The following is a 25063-nucleotide window of genomic DNA, read 5'->3' as shown; positions in this document are numbered from 1 at the left end:
AAAAAGTAAACTGACCCGAAAAAGCTGGTGAAATTGTCAGTAAGTAAATAGTTACCAACGCTGAGATTTTGTAAAGCGCATTTCCTCATACAACAGCTGCATTCTCGGTTAAACTAAGTGGAAAAACCAGGTGCACATTTCTAAAAGTCTTCTAAGGATGTCACCCACAGAGGGGATGAGTTTTATGCAGAAGGAACAGCATTAGTCAGGTATGCATGTATTTTAAATCCACTTTAAAAAACAGTAAGATACATTAATGCAGATGGAAATCACAAATAGCTGAATTTGGTTCCACATTAATCAATGGAGCTTAGCCATTACTCATCCAAATTATCTTCACAGATCAGTCTCAGTCTTAAAAACAAAGCAAATTCAAAAGTAATGTATAAAATAGATAAAATTTCAGTTTCACTGACTTGCCCTCACCAGATTAAATCCCTTCATGCATGTAAGGGATTATTGCAGAAGTCAAAAAATTAGAACATTTCTAACTAAAAGTCCAAAAATTGAGAAAGCAGTTGAAAAGTTTTACTTAAAAGCTCAAAGTAACAATGTTTCCAGCCCAGTAACAAATCAAATACATTTTATTAGTTGGTTCTTCAAAGTATTTTTACAGTTAAAGCAGTATCACATTATAGATTTTGACCAGAAATCCTATAGCTTTCATGCACCTTGAAAATGTTAGTACAACCTATTCCACATAGGCTAGGTTAGTACTTTTGGCATATTAAATTTTCTAGAAGGCACTCAGTTAGCTGCATATAACATTTCTATCTAAACATGTCGAGTTTAGTAGTATGGGAACGGCATCTTTTCCAGTTTTGCAAAAAAAATGCTGCACTCTTATTTACCTAAACAACTGTTCGAATGCATTAGGCTCCATGTCTAGCAAAACCTGCAACAGGCTAATAGGTCAAATATCTACACAAATCTTTTTAACATATGAAAGGAACTAAGGCAGCAGCAAGGTTTCAAAATACTTCTGGTATTGTAGCATGTTCCCCTATCAAGTTGGATTGAGCAGCAAGAACTTTTAAGCTCTCAAACCATACACAATTTACTTTCTGGGAGTTTAAAATTCAGACACCAGCTGATTACACACCATACCACTAGCAGTGCTGGACTACACAAAGCACTATACTAGTGCAGAGCTAATTGTGCTTCACCTTTTTTGAAAAATGAACATAAGAAAAATTCAATTAGTTTATGCAGATTCTCAAATTCACATCTTAATTTAGTGTACATTTGGAGAAAAATGTACACAAATGAAGAGCAAAGATAATACTCTGGCTATGTCAACTCACAAAATAACTAAATTACTTGTTACAATGGCGTGCAAATAATTATGGAATATGAATAAATGATATTTGGTATTTAGAAATAATAAGATTATAGTTTGCATACAAATAGCTGTTTGGTAGTACATAACAGCATTATTGCTGAAGACAGACAATTGTCAAATTTTGTGTGTCTTGCACTCCAGACAATTCTCAAGAAAACTAATTTGAGGGGGAAAATATGTATACTAGATGAGAGGAGCAGCTCAGTTGGTAAGTGGAATTTGGTAGAGGTACTTCTGTGGAGAATGCACCCATTAATGATGATTGCCAGTTAACTGCCAGGCTTGAAACAAAACCTTGCAGTTAACTGCCAAATCATTAACTTGCACATTAGTTGGCAAGTAAGCATCTTGCCAATCATCTCCTCTCAAGCATAAATATTGATTGCCTCCTTGAATTGGTACTTTTGTAAACTGTTCTGGTCAGTGCAAAATGAAAATGAAAATCTTTGACGAGTGTGTTTGTAAGCAATGAAGTCTGCATACTCAATATTCCCATTAAATTATTGCTCTTTTAATGTTTGATTTCTCAAGTACATTAAAAGAAACTTAGTTTTAATGCTTAGTTACTGCACCCAGATGAAGTTGCAATAGTTACAAACCTGCATCCACCTTGTAAAATTTGAACAGATAATGTCAAAGTTTTTGAAATAGAAATCAACATCTTCAGTTTGAGACACAATTTGGGACAAACAGTTATATATTTCAATTTAAATATTCAGCCATAGTCAAAAACCAGTGAATTAAAAAAAATGTTGGATCCATTAATTATAGAGTCATAGATTAACTGCTCATTCTTTGTGCATCTTTAGAACAGCTATTATATATAGATTACTCATAAGAAAACATATGAAACACTCAGTTGCTGAATGGGTTTCAGATGGTCTAGCAATGGCCTACCAAATTCCCCTTGAAGTATGCTCAGATGGGCTAATTTACTAACTTGGACTTTAGAGCCCCATGAGAAAGAAATTTGCAACCTTCTACATGGGCTGTACTTTGACCTCTTCACCCAACCCTGACCTGACTTACAAAGGTTAATGGGTAAAAAGCAGGTGTAATGTGTTTGCACAAACTTTATTTGAAGGACAATAAATAAACTGGTTATGATGACAGACAAACTGCAGATTCTTAAGAAAAAAATTTTGATCCTGGTGGTCTTAGTCAACTATTTCCACTCACTTTCATACTTCATCATTAAAACACAAGCATTGAGGAAAAAACACACTTTGCAATAAGAAACAAAGCTTTGTGATGATCCTTCATTTCTCAGCAGACACCTTGGCACCATAACTAGACAAAGGTGCAGTCCGATAGTTGCAACTAACGTGGGGTCAGATTCATGGTGTTTCAAAATGCTGCATCTTCCCTGTCAGATGTTTAGAGAATAGCATATACCTATATAAAGACTACGAAGTTCACAATCTCAATTAATCAGCTCTTCCAATTTCACTATAGAAACAAGAAATTGAAAGAACAAAGGCAAGGAAACACCAATAAAAAGTGACTTGGACACCAAACATACTCAGTTCTATGACAGACAGCAAGAAGTGAGGAAGGAAGTACATTGTACAGACTAATTAAACACCATTGTAGCGGGTGTGAAGACAAGGGTGTAAACTCAAGGTACACTCCATTCCTATATACACCATTTAGGATTGTGACAATTTAATCAAGATATTACCCACTTTGCCTAAAATTTATTATTTTAATTTTTTAAAAAAAATAAAAGGCAATTGGCTGGACATTTGCTTGGCGTTCAGTTAAAAGTGGTCAGCAAGGATTCTTCTAGCCAAAATGTTCCGAATACATCACAAGCAAAACAGGATTAAATTTAAACAGCTTCTAACAGGTCTGCTCTACAAAAAGTCCCTAGTAGTGCCAAGGTACATTTACAACGAAGAATGAGTTTTTTGAATACTCAAGTGTTTACATATGCTACAAATTGAGATTCCGAGAACAAATGACCTAATGTTCAAAACGGCACTTACAAAAAGAGGTTGTTTCCATTGATCCAAAAATCCAAAGGGTACATTTTGAATACAGATAACTCATTGGTGAAAACATTTATTGTTGCTACATATATTAATCTTCATAAAACGTTGAAACATTGCTGGTCTGCTGCAAGTCACAAATTACCAAATACATATATCCACAGAATCTTCACAAAATAAGCGAAAACACAGACAAGGCAAGAATGAATGGGAATATCCTGAATTGTTAGCGAGTAGGCAAAGTGTGAACCAGCTAAATCGGACTCACTAGACCACAGCACAGAACTGGAGTCTAACGTTTAATGATTCTTCAGTGACCTCATACAGGCCAGTTTTTCTGGCTCTATTCCGTCAAAGCTACCAGTAACAAGAAATGCATCCAGGTTTTGCATTAGTAGTGACTCAAGTTTTAAATCTTGTACAATTTCTGCCACCTGTACAAAATGGCACAGATGAATCACATTAAACATGTGTAAAATTGCTGCACAACTTCAGCTCCTTTCTGTATTGCATCATATCAATTAGTATTTGTAACGCAGACACCTAGCATACATAATCAAAAATTCAGGTGCTGTAGTTATTCATTCAGAAATACATTGTCAAGAATCAAGTCAATTTCTTTACTGGGGAGGAAAGGTGTTGCAATTTGTTTTCTCTCAAACCCACTCATGAAACCAATCTGAATAAAGTGTTATTTCTGCAAGGTCTGCTATTTTCAAGATGGATTTTAAAACAGCATTTAAAATCCCAAGCGACGTTTTAAAGTTTACGAATCTGTCGATCAGTTGCAATAATCTTAGAATCCAGGCACTCAGTCTTGGTCGTCAATCGGTCAATGATCTGATCCTGGTCATCAATTTCTGTCTGCAGGCCAATTGCCAGCCCCTTCAAACGGCCAAGGCCAGAGGACAATTCATCTGTGATTACAGAGAAGAGACAGAAGGAACCATGACTCATGCTTAGATAACTAGAAAGGCTTGCATTCATTACAGAAGCTTTCACAATCACAGGAAATCTCAGATACTTATACAGCGAATGAAATACTTTTGAACAGTAGTCATTGATAAAAATTGGGGAAATGTGCACACAAGAAGCTCATATAAACTGCAGTGTGAATGATCAAATCATCTGTTCTTTTGAAGTTGATTCAGGGACATACCTGCTGTTTAAGGTTAACCTTAAACACCTATGGGTGCAAATATACATGCTGATCAGAACAGTGGGGATAACTTCCTGCTCTTCTTCAAAACATTTCAGGGGCCCTGATTCAACTGTTTACTCTAAAGATGGTACCTCTGGCAACAGCAACTCTCAGTACTGCATTGGAATGCCAGCCTAAATTCCTGTGCTCAAACTCTTGCAATTGGACTTGAACCTACAAGATTGACTTCTCCAATAACTCCCTACTGAACTACTTCCGACAGTAAAAGGAAAGGTGATTTTGGAAAAAGGAGTATGCTTCATAAAATTCAATTAAAATAGAAAGCAACAAGAATGCAAAAGAAATACAAGCTAACCACAGTTATGAGCAAGTGGTATGCTCGAATGATTAATATAAATTTGATAAACTTGTATTTACATTGCACTTTATTATTTAAAAAATGTTTTACTTTTGAGCACAGCAGTCTGAGGAGGGAAATGCTTTATTGACTGGCAAAATAAAAATTATCTACAAGTTGCATTCTTTTACTTTGGAGGGACCATAAGACAAGACATTTACTAGCCAGTAAATAAGTGACCTCGTGATGCTTTCCCACAACAGCAGGGCAGAAACTAGAAGCTCAGGAAGGACAAAAAGGAGGGGAGGGGCACAGAAGATTTAGTGTACCAGAAAGTCCTGCTGTAGTCTAAGATTAAAGTACCTCGTGTGCAACAATTGATCCTTCACCCAGCGAGTTTCTGCCTCTGTTGCAGGCTGTACACTTGTTCAACAGGACCTTTTGTTTGGGTGGGGTGGTGATGGTGGTATTTTACAGTATGTGAAATTAAAAAAGGTACAGAAATTTTGGAACAATTGATGATAGATCTGTTGACAGCAACAACAGGCCACACATAGCATAAAAGCTGACTGATCATCTAAAGAACAAGCCACGAAGGATAGGCTATTTGTGCCTCTCGGAACTATAAAAAACTCTTGTAGGCATCAAGACACATAGGATCACATCAGAATTAGATCATATCAGCCTAGTACAGGGGGTTCTCCTATAACGCGTGTTCCAGCAACATGAATCGGCTACAACGCAATTGACAAATAGGGGAAATGGTGTTGTGTTGGCTATGAAACGATCCCCAAAATGTTTTGCATTAGAGAACTGTGACAGTAAAGTGAAAACAAACGTGCGACATGCTGCCGGTGAATGGGTGATGCGATTGCCAGTGACCAAGTGTTATTCATGTTTCTGACAGATACATGGTCTTACCCATGAATGCATTTAGCTGTTAGCGTCTGGGCAATGCTGGTGGCGAGTGGCTTGATATTGTTGCTAGTTGGGCTTTGTTGTTGCTGGTATTTGTAAAGTTTTGGTGATTGGGATTTTCTCCAATGACTAAGTGATGTTGCTGGAGATAATTATTCTCAGTGATTGGTTTTTGTGCTGGGGTTTGATGCTGCTGAATCATATTGACACTGAGCACTGGGTGATATTATTTCAGGAAATGCTGGTGTCCTGGTGTTTCTGTTGGTGGCCATAGGTTTTACTTTACTGTTGAAAGGATGCTGTCTGCGGTGGTTCAGACTTACTGCCGACAGGTGATTAATGCTGCTGGTGGTCGCAGAACGTGGCTGAGGGTTTGCTATTCATGATCATGAGCATCACTGAAGTTTGGGTGTGAATGTACAACATGGTGGGTGGGAAGCAAATCTATGGCTGCAGTGATGAAGAATCAGTAAGTCTGCTCATTACTGTCTGCTTCTCCAACCCACGAGCTTTTAGCTGTAAACTGAACTCTGGAGCTTTATGGATTGTCTCACTTCCATTGAATTAATAATGCTACTTGCGACTGGATGATGTCCTGCCCCTAACACTGCTTTTCCCATAGGCCCATTATTTCTAGAGCGCAATTTTCTATAATGCGATGTTGTGCTGGAACGGAACTACTGCGTTACAGCATTACCCCTGTAGTTTAATTCAATTTATTTACCTTGGTCCACAACCTTTGCCCAACGAAAAGCTTGAAATCTTCAAAGTTGCAGTCAGAGTTGCACAGCACAGAAACAGACCCTTAAGTCTGACTCCTCCATGCTGACCAGATATCCTGAATTAATCTAATCCCATTTGCCACTGTTTGGCCCATATCCCTCTAAACCTTTCCTATTCATTTACCCATCCAGCTGCCTTTTGAAGGTTGTAATTGTACAAACCCCTCTCCATCACCTCCGCTGGCAGCGCATTCCATACATGCACCACCTTCTGTGCAAAAACATCCCCAAACCCCCCACCTTAACCCTATGCCCCCTAGTTCTGAATACCCTATCCTGGGAAAAAGACATGAGCTATTCATCCTCCCCATGGTCATGATTTTACAAACCTCTAAGATTACCTGTGAGCCTTCGAGACTTCAGGCTGAAAGGCCCAGCCTATTCAGCCTCCCCAAATAGCTCAAACTCTCTAATCCCGGCAACATCCTTGTAAATCTTTTCTGAACCCTTTCAAGTTTCACAGCCTATTCCTATAGCAGGGAGACCAGAATTGAATGTAGTATCTGCCCAGTATCAGTCTACTGGAATTTTCTTTTGAGTGGTGGAAGGGTGTAACTTGTACAATAAGTAAATGCAGGTACACAGATAAGACTACAAGTCTGACAATATCTTACCGAGATTGCTATCTATCTGCGCATGATAACTATGAAGAACGTTGTTTTTAGAGTAACGATCATCTTCAAGAGAAGCAGAACTGCTACCAGCTCCAAAACCTAAAAAAGAGAAAAGAAACATTAAACTAGCAAAATTCAAACCAGGAGGAATTTTACTTTTAAAAATTCAAACTTTTAACCCAAGGTAATTTTCCAGATACTTTGATTTTTGCACAAAAACCAGAAAGGTATCTTGTAACTAAATTAATAGTTCTGCAGTCAATTTAAAAAAGACAAATGATTGCCTCATATCCAAGGACAGAAATACAGATGCAAAAGAGAAATGGTTCTCTGCCACTTCACATCGCTAGTGTGGCTTGATCTCCAAACAGAGAATGCAAAGCCTACAGAGCTGACATACAGAAAGCGGAATTCCAGTTGAAAAGCATCAGATAAACCTGGTGATAGAAACAATGATTACAGCACAAGTGGAGGCCATTCAGCCCATCAAATCTACACAAACGCTTTGCAAGAGCAGTTTATCTAGCCCTACTACCAGTTCTCATCTCAAAAAAAAAATCAGCAAAACAAAAAAAAACAAACAAAAAACCAAGCTATATCCCCATCCAAGGAATCTACAAGCTTGTCTGATTTAGGGGAGTAGGCCAGTGACCACTGACATTTAGAAAGACATGAGCAGCAGATACTTGGGAACACCACCACCTGCTCGTTTTCTCCAAAGCCACTCACCGTCCTGTCTTGGATGTATTGCTGTTCCTTCACCAAGACTGGGTCAAAATCCTGGAATTCCCTCTCTAAGGGCATTGTGGGACTACCTACAGCAAGTGGATTGCAGCAGTTCAAGGCTACAGCTTACCCCCATCTTCTCAAGGATAACTTAAGATGGGCAATAGGAGATGACTAGCCAGCGATGCCCATGTCTCAAGTGAATACATAAAAATCTGTACAAACTGAATGTCAGACCAAGATGTTTGGCACAAAAACCAATCTGCATCAAGGATCTTAAAGCATGAATGTTCTCAAAGCAGTCAGACTCAATATTAGTTCCCATCCTGTGTAAACAGAGGGAAGGCAGCAAAGGTTTTAGGTAAAGGGGAGTTTCTCAAATTGGAAATGTATGGCAAATGGTTTCTGTAAGTACCAGCATTAGATCATTCCGTATAGGCAGAGGTAATGTGGATTGAAAGATCATTTTTTTGATGACAGCAAGAGGATCTTCGTAGTAGCTGCAACAATTTTAGAAAAATAAGATAAGGGGAAGAAAACAGCTCCAGCAGATAGGGCAATCAACAAAGGAAACAATTCTGGCTTTAACATTGAAAGTATAAAATGCACAAACTGAAGTGATGAATTTATGCAGCTTCTAGTCAGGTGTAAAATGAGGAACATTGAGCCTAATGTTGCAATGAGGACATAAGTGATAGAAAAACCCATCAGGTAAGTTCACATGGATATAAGGGATGAAGGCCAGTTGTGTGGGACACTTAAGTTAGAGCTTCCCCACTAAAAACAGACAATATTGGGGTGGCATAGTGGCTCGCAGTGCTGTGAGGCAGCACCACGCACCCAGGATCAATTCCAGCCTCAGAAAACAGTACAAACTCCACATTGCCCCCATGTCTGCATGGGTTTCCTCTGGCTGCTCTGGTTTCCACCCACAGTCCACCTCCAGGTGGATTGACCATACTAAATCGCCCTTAGTGTCCAGGGATCTGCATGCTAGGTGGACTGGCCACGGGAAATACAGGGTTACAGGGATGGAGTGGGTCTGGGTGAGCTGCTGTTTGGAGGGTCGACATGGACTCAGTGGGTCAAGTGGCCTGCTTCTGCACTGTAGGGATCCTATGATTGAAAGGGTTACTTGATGGAAAGCTGTGTTAAGTTAGAATGATTCCAGAGTAAATTTCCAATGAGAAATTAAAAAAAGGATCTTAAACATTATATTTAATGCCAGTAAAGTGCGAACTCATTGGTGCCCAGGCCATTACTGAAGAATTCAAAGTCCAATAGGGGATCAAATATTTGTTTAAAAAAGGGTGAAAAATCGCAACATGGAGACAAAAATAAAAGCAGGAAAGACTTAGCAGAGAAAACAATGAGTTCTATACCACAATATTCTTCTGTATGCACACAGAATAATACAGCATGGGAACAGGCCCTTCAGTCCAAACTGGCCCATGCTGACCATGGTGCCCACACAGCTAGTTCCAATTGGTTCATATCCCTTTAAACCCTTCCCATCTATGTACCTATCAAAATGTTTTTTAAAAAAAAATGTTGCTACTGTACCTGCCTCAACTACTTTCTCTGGCAATCCATTCCATATATGCACCACTCTGCATGAAGAAGTTGCCCCTCAGGTCCTTCCGAAATCTTAGCCCTCTCACTTTGAGCCTATGTCCTCTAGCTTTCAATTCCCCAACCCTGGGACAGAGACTACATGCATTCATGCTATCCATGCCCCTCATGCTTTTACACTCCTCAATAAGGTCACCCCTCATTCTTCTACATTCCAAGGGATAAAGTCCTATCCTGTCTAACCTCCCCCTATAACTCAAGCCTATTAGCCCTGGCAACATCCTCAAATCTTCTTTGCACACTTTCCAGTTTAAGTGTCTTTCCTATAACAGTGTGATCAAAACTGCACACAATACTCCAAGTGTGGCCTCACTAATGACTAATACAACTGTAACATGGTGCCCCAATTCCTATTAAACATTAAAGTGAAAGTTTAAAATGTATGCCAATGACTAATATGGAACATTTTAGCTGAAAGACAGATGGAAATAATTACTATGCTGTACAGAATCAGAACAAAAGGCGGCAAGGAAAGCGATTTGAATTGGGTCAGAGTTGCACAATCCATTGCCAGTAGTGCCAGCTGTGAACAGGAGCTCATCACAGCTTAGATGCACAAGGGCATGCACTGAGGGCCAATAGCTGCAATATCCAATAAAAGAATAAAACAGAATGTTATATGTCTATTTCTTGTACTGATGTGGCTTAGGAGTTTGACTGTTTCTTTACAAAGTCATGGTTCATTAAAGTTCAGCTCATGATTAGTTTTCTTTGGAACTGCATCAATCTTCATCTTTAATTAACCTTAACAAAAATAAATCCTTAACCCCAATATGGTTTAAATCCTGGCTAGAATATCACATTCCACAAAATAATGTGGAAACTCTGCAATCAATGACACCCCACCTGCAATTTACTTCTTCCAAAGTCCCCAATTATGGCTAAGCTATAGCTCCCTCAGTAGAGCTGCCTTCTGTAACTTCAGCCCCAAGTAACCTGCCTTCATGCAGGCCAGGCAGGCACGTGTTAGCAGGTTACCCAAACACCAAGGCCAAATGGGAATCTCAGCTCTAATTAATCACTTCCTCACATGAATCACTGCATGGCACATCAGGGAAAAAGCACACTGGTCAGTTCTCTCCTCTTCGTCCATGAGAACAGAGACCTACTGTGGTGCTCCTGTGTCAGCCTGGCAGAGATCATTTCCACTCAGATGCAAATTGAACAGGTGGTTTCTTGCTGCAATTCATTTCTTTTTAAAAAATGAACATTACTTTTAGAAGCACTGGCAAATTAACTTTAATGCACACCAATTCTTTGTGAATTAAATAAATATATTCTATTTCCTCCAAACTATGAATGATGATTAGTGTAGAACATACATCAATATTGTTATGACATACACTGGTGCCACCTGGTGCTGTAGACTAAATACTGCAGCATTATCTCATGCAAAGCTTACCAGTAAACGAGATTTGGTTAATTTTTAGAATTATCTGGGGTGCATTATAAGACTACACTTTGAAATCAAGGACTCAAGGAATCAGAGTTCCGAGTAGGGGTTAATGCTTTAGCATGGGTAAAAGATAGGTTAGCTAACAAGAAACTGATTGGTATAAATGGGCCTACTTCTCTCGGAGGTACATCCACACACTGAATAAAAAAATTTTCTTCAACGCACAAATTCCTCCCCATCCAAGTCCTTAACACTATGGCAGTCCCAGACTACACATGGAAAGTTAAAATCCCCTACTATTACAACCCTATTTTTGTTACAGCTGTGATCCTCCTACATAATCACTCAATTTCCCACTGTCAAATTGCACAGGGGGTGTGGCTATAGTAGAATCCCATCAAGGTGATCATCCCTTTCTAATGTCTCAGTTCCACCCATATAGCTTCAGTGAATGACCCCCCAGGAGTATCCCAACTACTATTATAATGTTGTCCCTAATCAAAAATGCTACTCCTCTTCGCCTCCCTTTCTCTCCTTCCAATAACATTAAACCTCAGAACATTAAGTTGCCAGCCCTGTCCCTTCCTCAGCCATGTTTCTGTAATAGTTATGTCATCCCAGTGCCATGTTCCCATCCATGGCCAGAGTTCATCTGCTTTACCCACCAGGCCTCTTGCATTGAAATAAATGCAGTTTAATCAGTCTTACCTCACGCTCTGCTGTGCTCTTGCCTGCCTTGTCCATTTAACTTTCTCCCCTTATCTACTGTAACAGCGCCAACCTTCTCTCATCTCACTGTTGCTTACAGTCCCATCTCCCACACTAGTTTAAAGCCCGAGTAGCAACAGCAAACCTCCCCACGAGGATATTCATTCCCCCCTCCAGCTGAGGAGCAATCCTTCCCTCTCGTACAGCTCAACTCTGCCCCAAAGAGATCCTAGTGATCCAAAAAATTGAATCCTTGCCCTATGCACCTGTACCTCAGCCATGCATTAACGTGCCCTATCCTATTTCTTCTCTCACTTGCACACTGGCACCAGGAGTAATCCATAGAACATAGAACAGTACAGGACCTTCGGCCCATGATGTTGAGCTGAACTTTTACCCTAAACCTAAGGTCTATCTAACCTCCACCCCTCCAGAAATTACTCCCCTCAAAATCCTGGCTTTTTAACCTCTTGCATAATTTATTATGTTCTGTCTGCAGAAACTCATCCCTTTCTCTCTCTATGCCATTGATACCAATGCACACAACCACCTCTGGTTACTCACACACTCCTTTGAAAATTTGCTACAACTGCTCCAAAAGGTCCTTACCCCGGAAGGCAGATTGTGGGTTTTTCTGCCTTGATGATAGTTAAGGTATTATTGATAGATAATAATAGTATATGCAAAAATAAATTTAAGAAAATTACTTTTGCTCATTGTGGAGCTCAGGCTAAGGGGATAAATTTGAGATAGATGCCAGGAACGTATTTACGTAGAAACACAGAACAGATTTGTAAGAGAGCAAAGATGAAACAAATTAAAGAACAGCATTTTAGGGAGGGTAGAAAAAAATGGTCAAGCAAAGATAGACAAATATTCTCTTGTCTGTACTTCTACCTGTGGGACTGGATTTGCTTTCCTGAGGCTTTTCTAGTGTTCCTTAACTTTTCATACCAATTCAGTTTTCTTTTAAAAAAGAAACTTTCCAAAAGGTCTTTGAACTGCACTAAATCCTGCTAGAAAAAAGTGCATGTGCCTTGAACTCAGTTAAACATTCACTGTTAGCCACTGAAGTGCCACACTTCTCGCGAGGCTGAAGTCCAAGGCTACTTTGTCATACATGAACTTGCTGGATATTGAGGGGACAGAGCTCCTTCTGCCTGCAGAGAAAAAGAACTACTTTCATGGAGTCCTCCACTTCCAATCAGATGCCTAAAGGATAGAAAAACATTGCTGAATAGGTAATTTAATTCAGTGTGTTGATCACAAAAGATGATAAGGAATTACATATTTTGAAAGCTGCACAGCTTTATATTGTGATGTTGATCATTAGATCATTCATAGGATGTAGGCATTGTCATTAAGGTTGACAATTTTTGCCCTTCATCGTTGCCCATGATAAGCTGAGCTGCCTTCGTGAACTGCTGCAGTCCATGTTGTGTCAGTCCATCCAGAATACAGATAGGGAGGGAGTTCCAAGTTTCTGACCCAGTGGAGGTATGGAGCTATATCTCCACGCCGAATAAAAGCAAAGTACTGTGGATGCTAGAGATTTGAAGTAAAAACAGTACTGGGGAAACTCTCCACAGACAGTGCCAGACCTGCTCAGTTTTTTCAGGCCCTGTTTCAGTTCTAAACCAGGATGATGCACAGCACAGATGGAAAATTGCAGGTGGGGTTCCCATGCACTTGCTGCCCGTGTCTTTCTGGGGGATTGAGGTTGCAGGTTTGGAAGGGGCTGCTGAAGGCACCTTGACAAGCTGCCCCAGGTGATACACAGCAACAATGGTGCAAATGCTTAAGAAAGTCGACACTTAAGGTGGTGGATGGGGTGCCGACGAAGTGGGCTGCTTTGTCTAGTTTACACTGAGCTTTTGTGGGAGCTGTACCTATCCAAACAAGTCGAATAGCGTGCACTGAAATCCATTCCTGATATGCATCTTCTAGATGGTGTGCTACATAATTCACAGATGACCTACTATAGCCAAAGCATGGATGGCCCAGTTATACTTCTGGTAAATAGACCTCAGGATGTTAACAGTGGGTGATTCAGTAACAGTTAGTGCTGTTACCCAAAGAGAGATAGAGGAGCTCTCTTAGACAAAGTAACTGCTTGTGTGGGGTACAAATTATTTGCTACTTATTAACACAAACCTGAAAGATTTCCAGGGCTTGCTGCATAAGGGAAAACACTTAAGTAACCGAAGAGTCATGAATGATACCAAACAAACAACTGCCATGAGTGTGAACATCCCCATTTCACTACAAGGAGGCAAAAAGACATTAATGAAGCAGTTGATGATGAAAAGACTACATTAAGGAATTCGTGCTGCAATGCCCTCAGTTTGAAGTGACAGGCCTCCAGCAATCTCAAACCATCTGCCTTTATGCTGGTATAATCAACAATTTGAATATTGGAACTTCAAGATGGTTGTTTTCCATTTATCAAAGGCTTCAAAACATGCTGCTCTTTCAGTAATTAGTTCAATGTTCTCCTAAAATTCCATGAATCTAGTACTGATTTCATCTTGTAGCTTTCCCATTTGCTCATACTAAAACCAAGTCACTTTACTCAAGTAGAAATACTACCTCTAGTTGTCAGCCTTGTGTCAGATAATATCAAGAGACTGATCGATTTTTATATATTAAAGAAGGTACCAAGGGGTACGAAGAGCAAACAGGACTATAGCATTGAGGATCAGCCATGAGCGTAACGAATGGAGGTCAAAAAGGGGTTGAATAGTTTACTCCACGTTTCTATGCGCCTTCCCCCATAAATTAGCACAGAACACCCTAAATCTGCAGCAGTCTACCATCTTCAGAGATGACGGTTGCAACGTGGTGGCCAGTGTTACACACTGGCTGGTGCAGCTAAGGAGCCCAATCTGGCATGACAGAGTTGGTCACAGAAATACAACGGGCCAAGAAGTTGCAGTATTTTTTCACCTTTTATCTGGGTCTCCTCTTTTGCCAACTGAGCCGTTCGTTTCTGGTTCTCTTCCGACGGTCTCTAAAGTGGCTGCACTTACCCAGTTATTTAAAGACATACAGACCAGCTAGTTTCCAGGCTTAATCACTTCCGAGATGTAGCAAACAACCAGTGAAGCAGTAGAGTCCAAAGAGCAAGAAAAGATAAAATAAACAAAAGACACGGTAGTCTCTATTGGGAAAAGTGAACTCAGATTTGGATTTTCTGTTGGCATTCTCCAGTAAACATGGAAAGCCATTTGGTACATTGTGTGCTGTTGGAGAAGGCTGAAGATAACAGGAACTGATAAGGAGTTTCATACTGGGCTGCTGTGAGAGTGGAATTATGCCGAGTCAGTCAGTCAGTCAGGTCTGCTAAGATTGCAGGAAATCAGTAACTGCTGCGTCTATCAAATAAGGACAAAACATTTGGGATTGGTCACGTGCACATAATTCCAAATAAGGCATACACTTGGCACAGAGACCTGGGTACAAAGAAGCTCGAGAAAATCCTTTTCCTCAGCAGAACTTCTAAGATTAACACTGCAGGTGGTACTCTACATCAGGAGGCATGAAGACATCGAGAAGAGTTCCCACCTGGCCAGCTGCCAGCTCTCCCGAGTAATAACGTTTGGGGTTTGTTACAGAGTCCAGGGTATTGAAAAACAGTGATTCAGATATCTCTAGAAGTTAAAAGCATGTGTTATTCATGAAAGTACTTAATAAATTGAGTTTTATAGAGCTCTAAGTGTCACAGCTGTATCTTTGTCCATGTATATACTATTGCCTCACAGAGGGGCAACACTAACCACACCTCCCCTCCCTCCAAAAAGACTTACCCGAAGTGTCTAGTTTCCTCAGGTTTGGATGGTTTGCTCTGTATTCGTTTTCCTGCTGCATACTCTTATCCAAAGCTTCTTGTAATCTACCACACAGAATTTAAGATTTTAAAATATCAAACAGCTGATTATGTAGAGTATTTGGAAATGTAAAGTTCTAAGACTAATAAAAAAACCTCTCCTGAAGTGCCTGAATACTATTGCATGGTGCTATGAAAACAATAGGACATCTTTTTATTTGTCATCAAAGGACAGATTGTAGTCATCTGCTGCAAAAACTTGGTTGTGCACTGAGCTGTACATGTGGTGAGCACCCTGGTCAAAAAAAGCTAACAATAATAATTGTCTGAATAATGCAGTTCTCCTGACAAGTATGAAATATTTCATTACACTCCTGACTTGTGCCTTGCAGATGGCAGACAGGCTCTGGGACTTCAAATGGCCAATTACTCACTGCTATCCTCTGATCTTCTCTTGTAGCCACAACACTTAAGTGGCTAGTCCAGTTGAGTTTTGGAATGTTGACAGTCAGATTCAGCAGTTGTAATGGTGAATGTCAAGGGGTGATGATTAGCCTCTCTTGTTGCAGATGGTTATTGCCTGGTACTTGTGTCACACGAATACTACTTGCCATTTGTCAGCACAAAACGGGATATTGTCCAGGTCTTGCTGCATTTGGACCTGGACTGCTTCAGTATCGAGGCTTTGCAAATGCCATTGAATAACGTTCAGTCATCAACAAACAACTCCACATCTGAGCTTATGCTGGAGGGAAGGTCATTGATAAAACAATTGAAAAAACATTATCTTAAAAAAAAAACTCCTACAGTAGTGTCCTGGAACCAAGATGACTGAACAACTACAGTCATTTTCTTTAGCAGGAGTTCTGACTTCAACCTGTGAACAGCTTTACCCTGATTCTCACTGACTCCAGTTTCGTGGCCAGTACTCATTGGTAGTGGAGGCGATGACTTATTTGAAACAAAATTTGAGAGAGTGCGCTTGACATATATAGCACAGTTGTACAGAATCCCATTTCCCACATCACTCTTACAGAGTAATTAAGTCTAAGTCAGAATGAAAGGGTGCATGGAACTTGGAACAAAGAGGAGACCCAACATCAGCAGAATGAACAGGAGGACTGTTAATATAAAGCTGGTTCACAAGTTTAGTTCAGGTTTTATTACTAGTTTTGTGTAAAGGCAGGATCTGCCAAATTTAAATCAAACCCAAAGACACTCAAGAAATCAATTCAGTCTGTGGACATAATTGGTTAAGCTAATATTTTTTGCCTCTCTCTAATTGCCCAGAGGTTAAGAGTTAAGCACATTGCTGTGGATCTGGAGTCACATGCAAGCCAAACCAGATTTCTTTCCTTAAAAGTTACTAGTGAACCAGTTGGGATTTTTGGACAAAGTTTCATGATCATCATTAGACTCAACTCCAGATTTTTATTGATGTCAAATTCCACCTTCTCCCATGGCAGGATGTGAACCCTGGATTCTGGATTAATAGTCTAGCAATAATACCACAAGGCCATTGCCTCTCCAATGGGACTTGTGGGAGTCACTAATGCTAGCTTATGATTGAACAAACAGTTCCACTGACTGCTTTATATAGAGCCGGCAAAAGACAATTTGTGTTTAATACAGTAGCTTACATTTTCCTTTACTTACTAATAGGAAGTAAAGTTTCTAGGCTAGGGAAGGAAGTTGCTTTATTCCAGCATTAGAAAAAATGAACAATTTCCTCACATTCACAAACCATAAAGTCGTAAAATTAACTATGGCCTCATCAATAACTATGGCATTCCGCCACTCTACCTTAACCATCAAGCCAGGTTCAATGAAGGAGCAGGAAGGCATGCCAGGAGCAGTGCCAGGCATTCCTAAAAATGAGTTATCAACCTGATGAAGCTATAAAACAGGACTACTTGCATGCCAAACAGCATAGGCAACAAGTGGCAGACACAGCTAAGCAATTTCACAACCAACAGATCAGATCCAAGCTCTGCAGTCCTGTCACAACTAGTCGTGGACAAACAGCGCTTGTTTCACAATAATCTGCTCAGTTTTGCTTCCACCAGGGCCACTCAGCTCCTGACTTCACTACAACCTCAGTTCAAACATGGGCAAATGAGCCAAGTTCCAGTGAGAATGGGTGCACTCAACACCAAGGCTTTCTCTGATCAAGTACGGCATCAAAAAGCTCTAGCAAAACTGGAGTCACTTGGAATCAGGGAAAACATTCTGTTGGTTGACGTTGTGCTTGGCACAAAGAAAATAGCTTCGGTTGTTGGAGATCAATCTCCTCAGGTTCATCTCTGCTGGAGCTCCAAGATAGTGTACTTGGCCCAACCATCTTTTGCTGTTTCATCAGTTACAGTCCCTCCATGTCAGAATGGAGATGCTTGCTGATAACTGCAGCATTCAGCTTTTGTGGATCTTAAACCAGCGGCATATGGGTTTTCATCTGTGAACAAAGGGGTCTTATCATTTAAACAAAAACTCAGTATTTCTTGATCCATGATTTTATTTAAATGCTTATGACAGAAGGCATCCTTGGGGTGAAATTGAGGGTTTGTTCACATTGGGAGAGTTTTATGACTGGGCAGAGAAAACACTGAGGAGCATTCATAACTCCTCAGATACAGAAGCAATACATGTCAAACACAACAAGATCCAACTTTGAGCTGACAAGTGGTAAGCAACATTTATGTCACACAAATGCCAGGCAATGACCACCTCAAACAATAGAGGATCTAACCACCTCACCTCAAAATTCCAAAGCATTCCCATTGCTGAATCATTGACCAGAAACTGAACTGGATTAATCATGGGCACTATAGCAGGGATCTTGTGGAGCAGTGGCAGTGTTCCTACCTCTGGGCCAAAAGGCCTGGTTTCAAGGCCCACTTACTCCAGAGATATCATAACATGTAGAGAAAGGCTGATTAAAAAGATTTCCAAGTACTGTAGATACAGGAGTCAGACATTAGGAAGCTGGAGTTAGACAACGATTATTGACTATACTTTTATAAAAAAAAAGAGTATATTCAAATAAAAGGGCCACTGATTTGGTTGCAAATTTTTTAAAAATATAAAATCAGTGCTTGCTTTTCAAGATGCCAAAACCAGATATCTTCATATCTGACTGAAATTTTACTTAATTCAAAAGAAAGCAATTTCAATTTTTATTCAGATTACAGGAAAATTGCATATATTGAAAACTTAGAATCACTTTTTGAAGGCTATTGTAATTGAGTATAGTTTACTGAGGTGTAATATTTGTAATCAATTAAAATGCAAGGATTGATTGGATCTTGTACAACTATTGTTATGCAATCTTAATCATTGGTTTAAGTTTGTGCAGGAAGAAACCAACAAACGTTGATAACCTCCTGAAAATGCTGAATTGCGATGTGCATGCTTTATATATTAATAAATTACAGCATTATTTGCATTTACAAAACTAAACAGACAGCTTAGATTTTGCTAGTTGCATATGGGTTTTCACCTGTGTGAATGAAGGGATTTAATCATTGACAGTATGTTGGGAGCCATTGTTTTATTTAAACCAATGTAAGAGAAGGCATCCCTGGGGTGAAAGTGGGATTTGTTTGCATTGGGAGAATTTTATGAGTGGACAGAGTACACATTGAGGAACATTAACTTGCTGTTTAGAAGGAAACAGCTTGGAAAACTTTTGTTTTGCTCTTCAGAGAGATCTGCTTGAAGTTAGAGATATGAAACAGATTCTCAGGAGAAAAGAGTTAGTTCAGAAAAGTTAGAATTGGGTTTCTTCAAAGTAAGGTTTTAGTTTAGTTTTAAAAGTTACATTCCAAGAGTGCCTGGCTTGAACCCTGAAAGAGTTAATTTGAATAAAGAAAGTTTAAGCTCAATTACATAACAAATTCTCAGGCTGAGAATTGAAAGAAATTGTCAAATTAAATTTATAGTTGTGACAGAGAAGAGAATTCTCTCTGGTGATAGAGTACTGTAACAGTGTTGAAATAAATGGGATTGTATGGTGTTTTAAAATCTTGAAAATTGTCTTTTTTGTAAATAGCCTGATTGACTCTATTTTCTCTTATTTCACATAATAAATTTCTGTTTTATTGTTGAAACAAAGTCTGTAGCATTGCGTTGTGTTTCAGTGGAAGAATACTTTGTTACATAAAAAAATCTGTCAAGCCAGATTTCAGTCTGGGATCTAACTTGTCCAGTAATAACAATGGCTGGGACCACAGCATAACATGAAAATTACATATTATCTACACAAAAGCAGGACAGCTTAATCACCGCCAAATCATTCAACATAAGAAAAGCTTTTAATTAGAAAGATGTCCTGTGACACTTAGAAAGAAGTTTGGCTACAAAGTTAGGAAATGGCCAAGAGTAGAGGAGTGGGAAGAGGGATGGTGTTGAACAATATTGGCTGACAGAGGATGAACAAGCATCTGCTTTCAGAGAATGCCGCTGAGCAAGCGGAAAAGCAGGGGGTGAAGGATAAAATCTGGGAGGAGACAGGTGTGAAAAGTAGTAGAGGAAAGAGAAGTGGAGATGTACAAGAGAATGAGGAAAGACAGACTGGGAAAGGAGGGGAGGATACTTACTTGCTGCTAGTTTGTTTTTCAGGCACTGGAGAGACTTGTGGTTCTGGATTCTTAGATTTGAAGTAGTTTGTAATGCCACCAAAGATACTCTTAATGCTGTTGATGTGTTTTTGGCTAACTTTCAAATCCTGGTCCATCTTATTCACCATATTTTCTGATCGCTTAAGAGATTCACCTTGTCGCAGTAGTTCCTGTGAAGCATATAAACCAAATCTATAGTAACCATTAAGACATGAGGTTCTGCAAATTAAAATAGGGAATTAGCTTTCTCTGGATTAGCCAGATGCTAGAGAGAGGAGGAATAGGAGGGTAGGGCAGATGAATGAGGAGCTGGTGCAGGGATTCAGATTTTTGGATCATTGTTAAAGTTCAGTTCTAAATTGGGGCAAGGCCAACTTAGTGGTATTAGACGGGAACTTTCAAAAGTTAGCTGGGGGGAGGCTATTCACAAGTAAAGGGATGTCTGGCAAGTGGGAGGCTGTCAGAAGTAAGATAAGGAGAGTTCAGGGCCAACATGTTCATATTAGTGTGAAGGGTAAGGCTGGTGGGGGAGGGAACACAATGACTAGAGATATTGAGGCTCTAGTCAAGAAAAAGGAAGCATATATCCAGGTATAGCCAGCTGAGATCAAGTGAATCCCTTGAGTACTGGGAACGTAGGAGTAAGAGGGAAACATTGAGGCAAGGGAACATTTTCTGATGAAGGGTCTAGGCCCGAAACGTCAGCCTTTCTGCTCCGATGACGCTGCTTGGCCTGCTGTGTTCATCCAGCTCTGCACCTTGTTGTCTCGAACATGGAATAACTTTAGCAGATAGGATAAGGGAAAAACCAAAAGATTCTACAAGCATATAGGGGCAAAAGAGCAACTAAGGAGAGAATAGGGCCACATAAAGATCAACACGGTTATGTGTAGAGCCAAAGGGGATGAGTGAGATTCTTGTCAGTACTTACTATGGAGAAAGACATGGAAGCTAGGGAACTTGGGGAAATAAACAGTGATGTCTTGAAGAGCCCATATAACAAGAGGTGGTGGTGTTGGAGGTATTAAAATGCATAAAGGTAGAGAAATCCCCAGGATCTGATCAAGTATATCCCAGGATACTGTGAAAAGCTAGGGATGAAATTGCAGGGTCCCTAATAGAGATATTTGTATCAAACAGCCTGGGTGAGGTGTTGGAAGACTGGAGGGCAGCTGATGTTGTGCCATTATTTAAGAAAGGCTGGAGGGAAAAGCCAGGGAACTACAGACCAGTGAGCCTAACGTCATTGGTGGGTACATTCGCGGACAGAGGATTCTGAGAGACAGGATCTACATGCATTTGGAATTAAGGATAGCCAGCAAGGCTGTGTATGGAAAACTGTGTCTCAAACTTGGTTTGAGGTTTTTTTGGAAGAGGTGACCAAGTTGATAAATTAAGGCAGAGCAACAGATGCTGTCTACATGGACTTTAGCAAGGCCTTGACAAGAACCTGCATGGTAGACTGGTTAGTAAGATTAAATCACAAGACCCAGAAAGAGAATGCAATTTTGTATTCAATTAGCTGACAGTAGGAAACAGAAGGTGGTGGTAGAAGGCTGCTGTTCAGACTGGAGGCCTGAGAGCAGCGATGTGCCACGAGGATTGGTACTGGATCCACTGCTGTTTGTCATTTATATAAATGGTTGGGATGAGAACATAGGAGGCATGGTTACTCAGCTTATGGATGACACCAAAATTGGTGGTATAGTGGATAGGGAAGAAGGTTAACTAAGAGTATAACAGGATCTTGATCAAGTGGGCCAGGGGACCAAAGCATGGCAGATAGAGTTTAATTCTGATAAATGCAAGGTGTTGCATTTTGCTCAGACAAACCAGGGCAGGACCTATACAGTTAATGATAGGACCCTGGAAAGTGTCGTCATACACACAGACCTATGTGTGCAGGTACATAGTTCCTTGAAAGTGACATCACAGTTAGACAGGTGGTGAAGGTGACTTTTGGTACGCTTGCCTTCAGAGCAGAGCATTGGAATTAGGCTATCACATCACAGCTGTACAAGACATTGGTAAAGCCATGTTTTGAGTACTGGATACAATTTGGGATGCCCTGCTGGAGGGAAGATGTTATTAAACTGTAAAAAAGTGCAATTCGATACCGAAAGGCCTGGATAGAGTGGTCGTGGAGAAGATGTTTCCATGTGGAAAACTAGGACCTAAGGGCACAGCCTCAGAGTGAAGGGATGACCATTTAGAACCGAGATGAGGTCAGAGTTTTTTTCAGCCAGAGGATGATTAATCTGTGGAGTGCATTGCCAGACGGCTGTGAAAGCCACATCACTGAGTGTATTTAAGACAGGTAGGTTCTAGATTAGTAAGGGGACCAAGGGTTATTGGGAGAAAGCAGGAGAATGGGTTTGAGAAAGATATCAACCATTATTGAAGAGCAGACCCGATGGGCTGAATGGCCTAATTCTGCTCCTCTCTTACCATCTCATTTCAGTCCTAAATGGCCTACTGTACATCATTAGATGTGATGCCTTGTTCTGAACTCCCCAGAAGAATCCATCCTGCATTTACCATTAGAACAGGGTTTCTCTTCAGATCCCTCCTCACTCTAAAATCCAGCAAATATAGCACTAACCAATCCCATCTCTCTTCATAAAACAGTCCTGCTACCTCAAGAATCAGTTTGGCAAAACTTTATCGTACTCCCTCTATTTTATAGCCTTCCCGAGATGAGGTCGTCAAACTGCACAGCACAATACTCCTGGGGAGGGGTCTCAACAAGATTGCAGCAGGACATCACTGCTCCTGTATTAGAATCCTTTTGCCAAGAAAGCCAACATCCATCTGCCATTTTCACCACCTGCTGCATCTGCAAGGTTACTTTCAGTGACTGCTGTTCAAGGACATGCAGGTCTCATTGCACCCTCCCTTTCCCAAGTCAAATGCAATTCAGATAATCATCTGCCTGCCTGTTTTTGCTATCACAGTGGATAACCTCACAATTATCCACATACTTCATTGCCATGCATTTTCCCAGTCAATTTTTCCACATCACACTGTAACATCTCTTCATCCTCCACTCAGTTTTCTCTGCCACCCAGCTGTTGACCACAAACTTGGAGATATTACATTTTAGTTTGTCTAAACGATTGCATTGCATCCAGAATAGGTCAACACATTGCCTAGACAGCAGTACCTCAGTTTTTATCCACGTGAAAACCTATTTTAAATGTTGTCACAAATATTCAAAAGAACACATTGGTTTAAAATGCCCTTATACATTGAAACAGAGCACTCTGTAAATAATTAGAATAAAAGTAAGGTTTCCACTGTTTTCCCCCGACCTACGTTGTAGGTCATTGAGATATGATAAAATGGAACACAGCCTCGAATTTTGTGATAATTCTATAAGCACACAGAATCACCAAGCACGGAAGGCAACCATTTGTTCAATTGCATGCAGAACACCAATTTAAAAGAATTCTCCAATTATCTCTTGCTTTTCTCCACAAAATCCTTCCTCTATTGCCTCCTTCAAATACTAATATCTTCATTTCTCAAAGACCTTTCATCACCACAAAATGGGTGAAAGTGCTGTACAGCTGAATTGCTTATGAAATGTAACCACTATTGTCATATAGGAAACAGACAATTGTCACATAACAAGATCTCTCAACAATCTGAAAATGGACAAGTGGGCTAGGACACTGTGGAACAACTCTTCTGCAATAGGACAATGGACCGTCAATGGGGTTTAGGTTTAAAATTTCAGTTGGTAGACTTCAAATGAGTCCAGCAGTCCTTTAGTATTGCACTGCACTGCCAGCCTTTCCTGGAGCTGGGCTTGAACACAAACTTTCTGAATTAGAGGCAAGAGATCTACCATATGAATCATGGCTGCAACTTTATCCAATTCCTTATTATATGTCATATTGAAGCTGTTTCTAGCATCTTCTGAAGCTCTGCATTCTAGATCATTACTCATTGCATCAAAATACCTTATGTAATTGGTTTTAAAAGAATCATGTGACAGCTGAAGTCAGTCCCTTCTAGTGACTGCCTCTCCTGTTATTGTAAACTATCTATCCTAATTACTCCACCACTACCTCCATTTTCAACATGACCACCAGCTTGTCACCTCCATGCTGATCAACTGAACTTCCAATAACATGCCAATCAGTCCAAGGGCTGTGCACCAGAGATAATGTTCCAAACAAATTTTCAACCACCCTTACTTGAACAGGATGTCCTTCTGTTCCTTTCTATCTAAGACATCTTTAATGCATTTATGCGGGCTGCCAGAATCAAACCAAATCAGCAGCAGGATCCACTCCAGGGTAAAGCGGCCTTCTGAACTATTTATTACATTTTGATTACTTGCATTTACGGTCTACAGTTCTTCAGTGGAAACGTCCTCCCCACATCAATTATTTTATATCTTTGGAGATCTATCAGGTCACTACATGGTCTTTTCTTTTTCAAGAGAGCCCCTGGCTGTTCAGATTTTCTCAATGGTTATTAGCTGTTCAGTTCTTGTTTGTACTTTCTTCTGTTAATCTTGCAATTATGGAAACCAGGACCATGCACTGTATTACATAGGGTGTACAAAACAAAGTCATTTGACAGTTGATTTACAAGTTTGTGCGTTTATGTTCTACGCTACTCATCTCACACTATCAACTACTTTCCATTCCTTAAAAACCAACAAAGGACTGCAGATGCTGGAAATCAGAAACAAAAACAAATTTCTGATAAAACTCAACAGGTCTGACAGCATCCGAGGACAGAAAGCAGAATTATCATTTCGGGCCCAGTGACCCTGCTTCAGAACTAATGGTAACTGGAAAAAGGTTGGTAGATGTGCTAAAGAACAGGTTGGAGGGGGAGAGAGGAGGAAGGGGAGGAGGAGTAAATGACAAGTAGAAATGGAGCCCAGAGAGAGAGAAAGACAGAGAACAAATAGGTGGTCAGACATAGGAATGGGTGAAGGTCAGCCATTCCTTTCTCTTTCACGGTCTCATTTATCTGTTATTCACCTTCACCTCC

At 40.2% G+C, this 25063-nt stretch overlaps 1 protein-coding gene across 1 annotated transcript; it reads right to left on the bottom strand.

The window, feature by feature from the left end:
* Positions 1-1831: 1831 nt before the first annotated feature.
* snap29 (synaptosome associated protein 29) lies at positions 1832-23036 on the bottom strand. The gene is made up of 5 exons (XM_020511362.2): positions 23032-23036; positions 20030-20242; positions 15415-15500; positions 7147-7245; positions 1832-4250 (listed from the first exon to the last, which is right to left on the bottom strand). Exons 1-5 carry the CDS (start codon positions 23034-23036, stop codon positions 4093-4095), a joined length of 561 nt encoding a protein of 186 aa, XP_020366951.2. The 3' UTR covers positions 1832-4092.
* Between the last annotated feature and the right edge of the window lie 2027 nt (positions 23037-25063).

The sequence above is a fragment of the Rhincodon typus genome, chromosome 24 (genome assembly GCF_021869965.1).
Source record: "Rhincodon typus isolate 14 chromosome 24, sRhiTyp1.1, whole genome shotgun sequence".
NCBI classification, from domain to species: domain Eukaryota; kingdom Metazoa; phylum Chordata; class Chondrichthyes; order Orectolobiformes; family Rhincodontidae; genus Rhincodon; species Rhincodon typus.
This window is presented reverse-complemented; position numbering and strand designations above follow the sequence as displayed.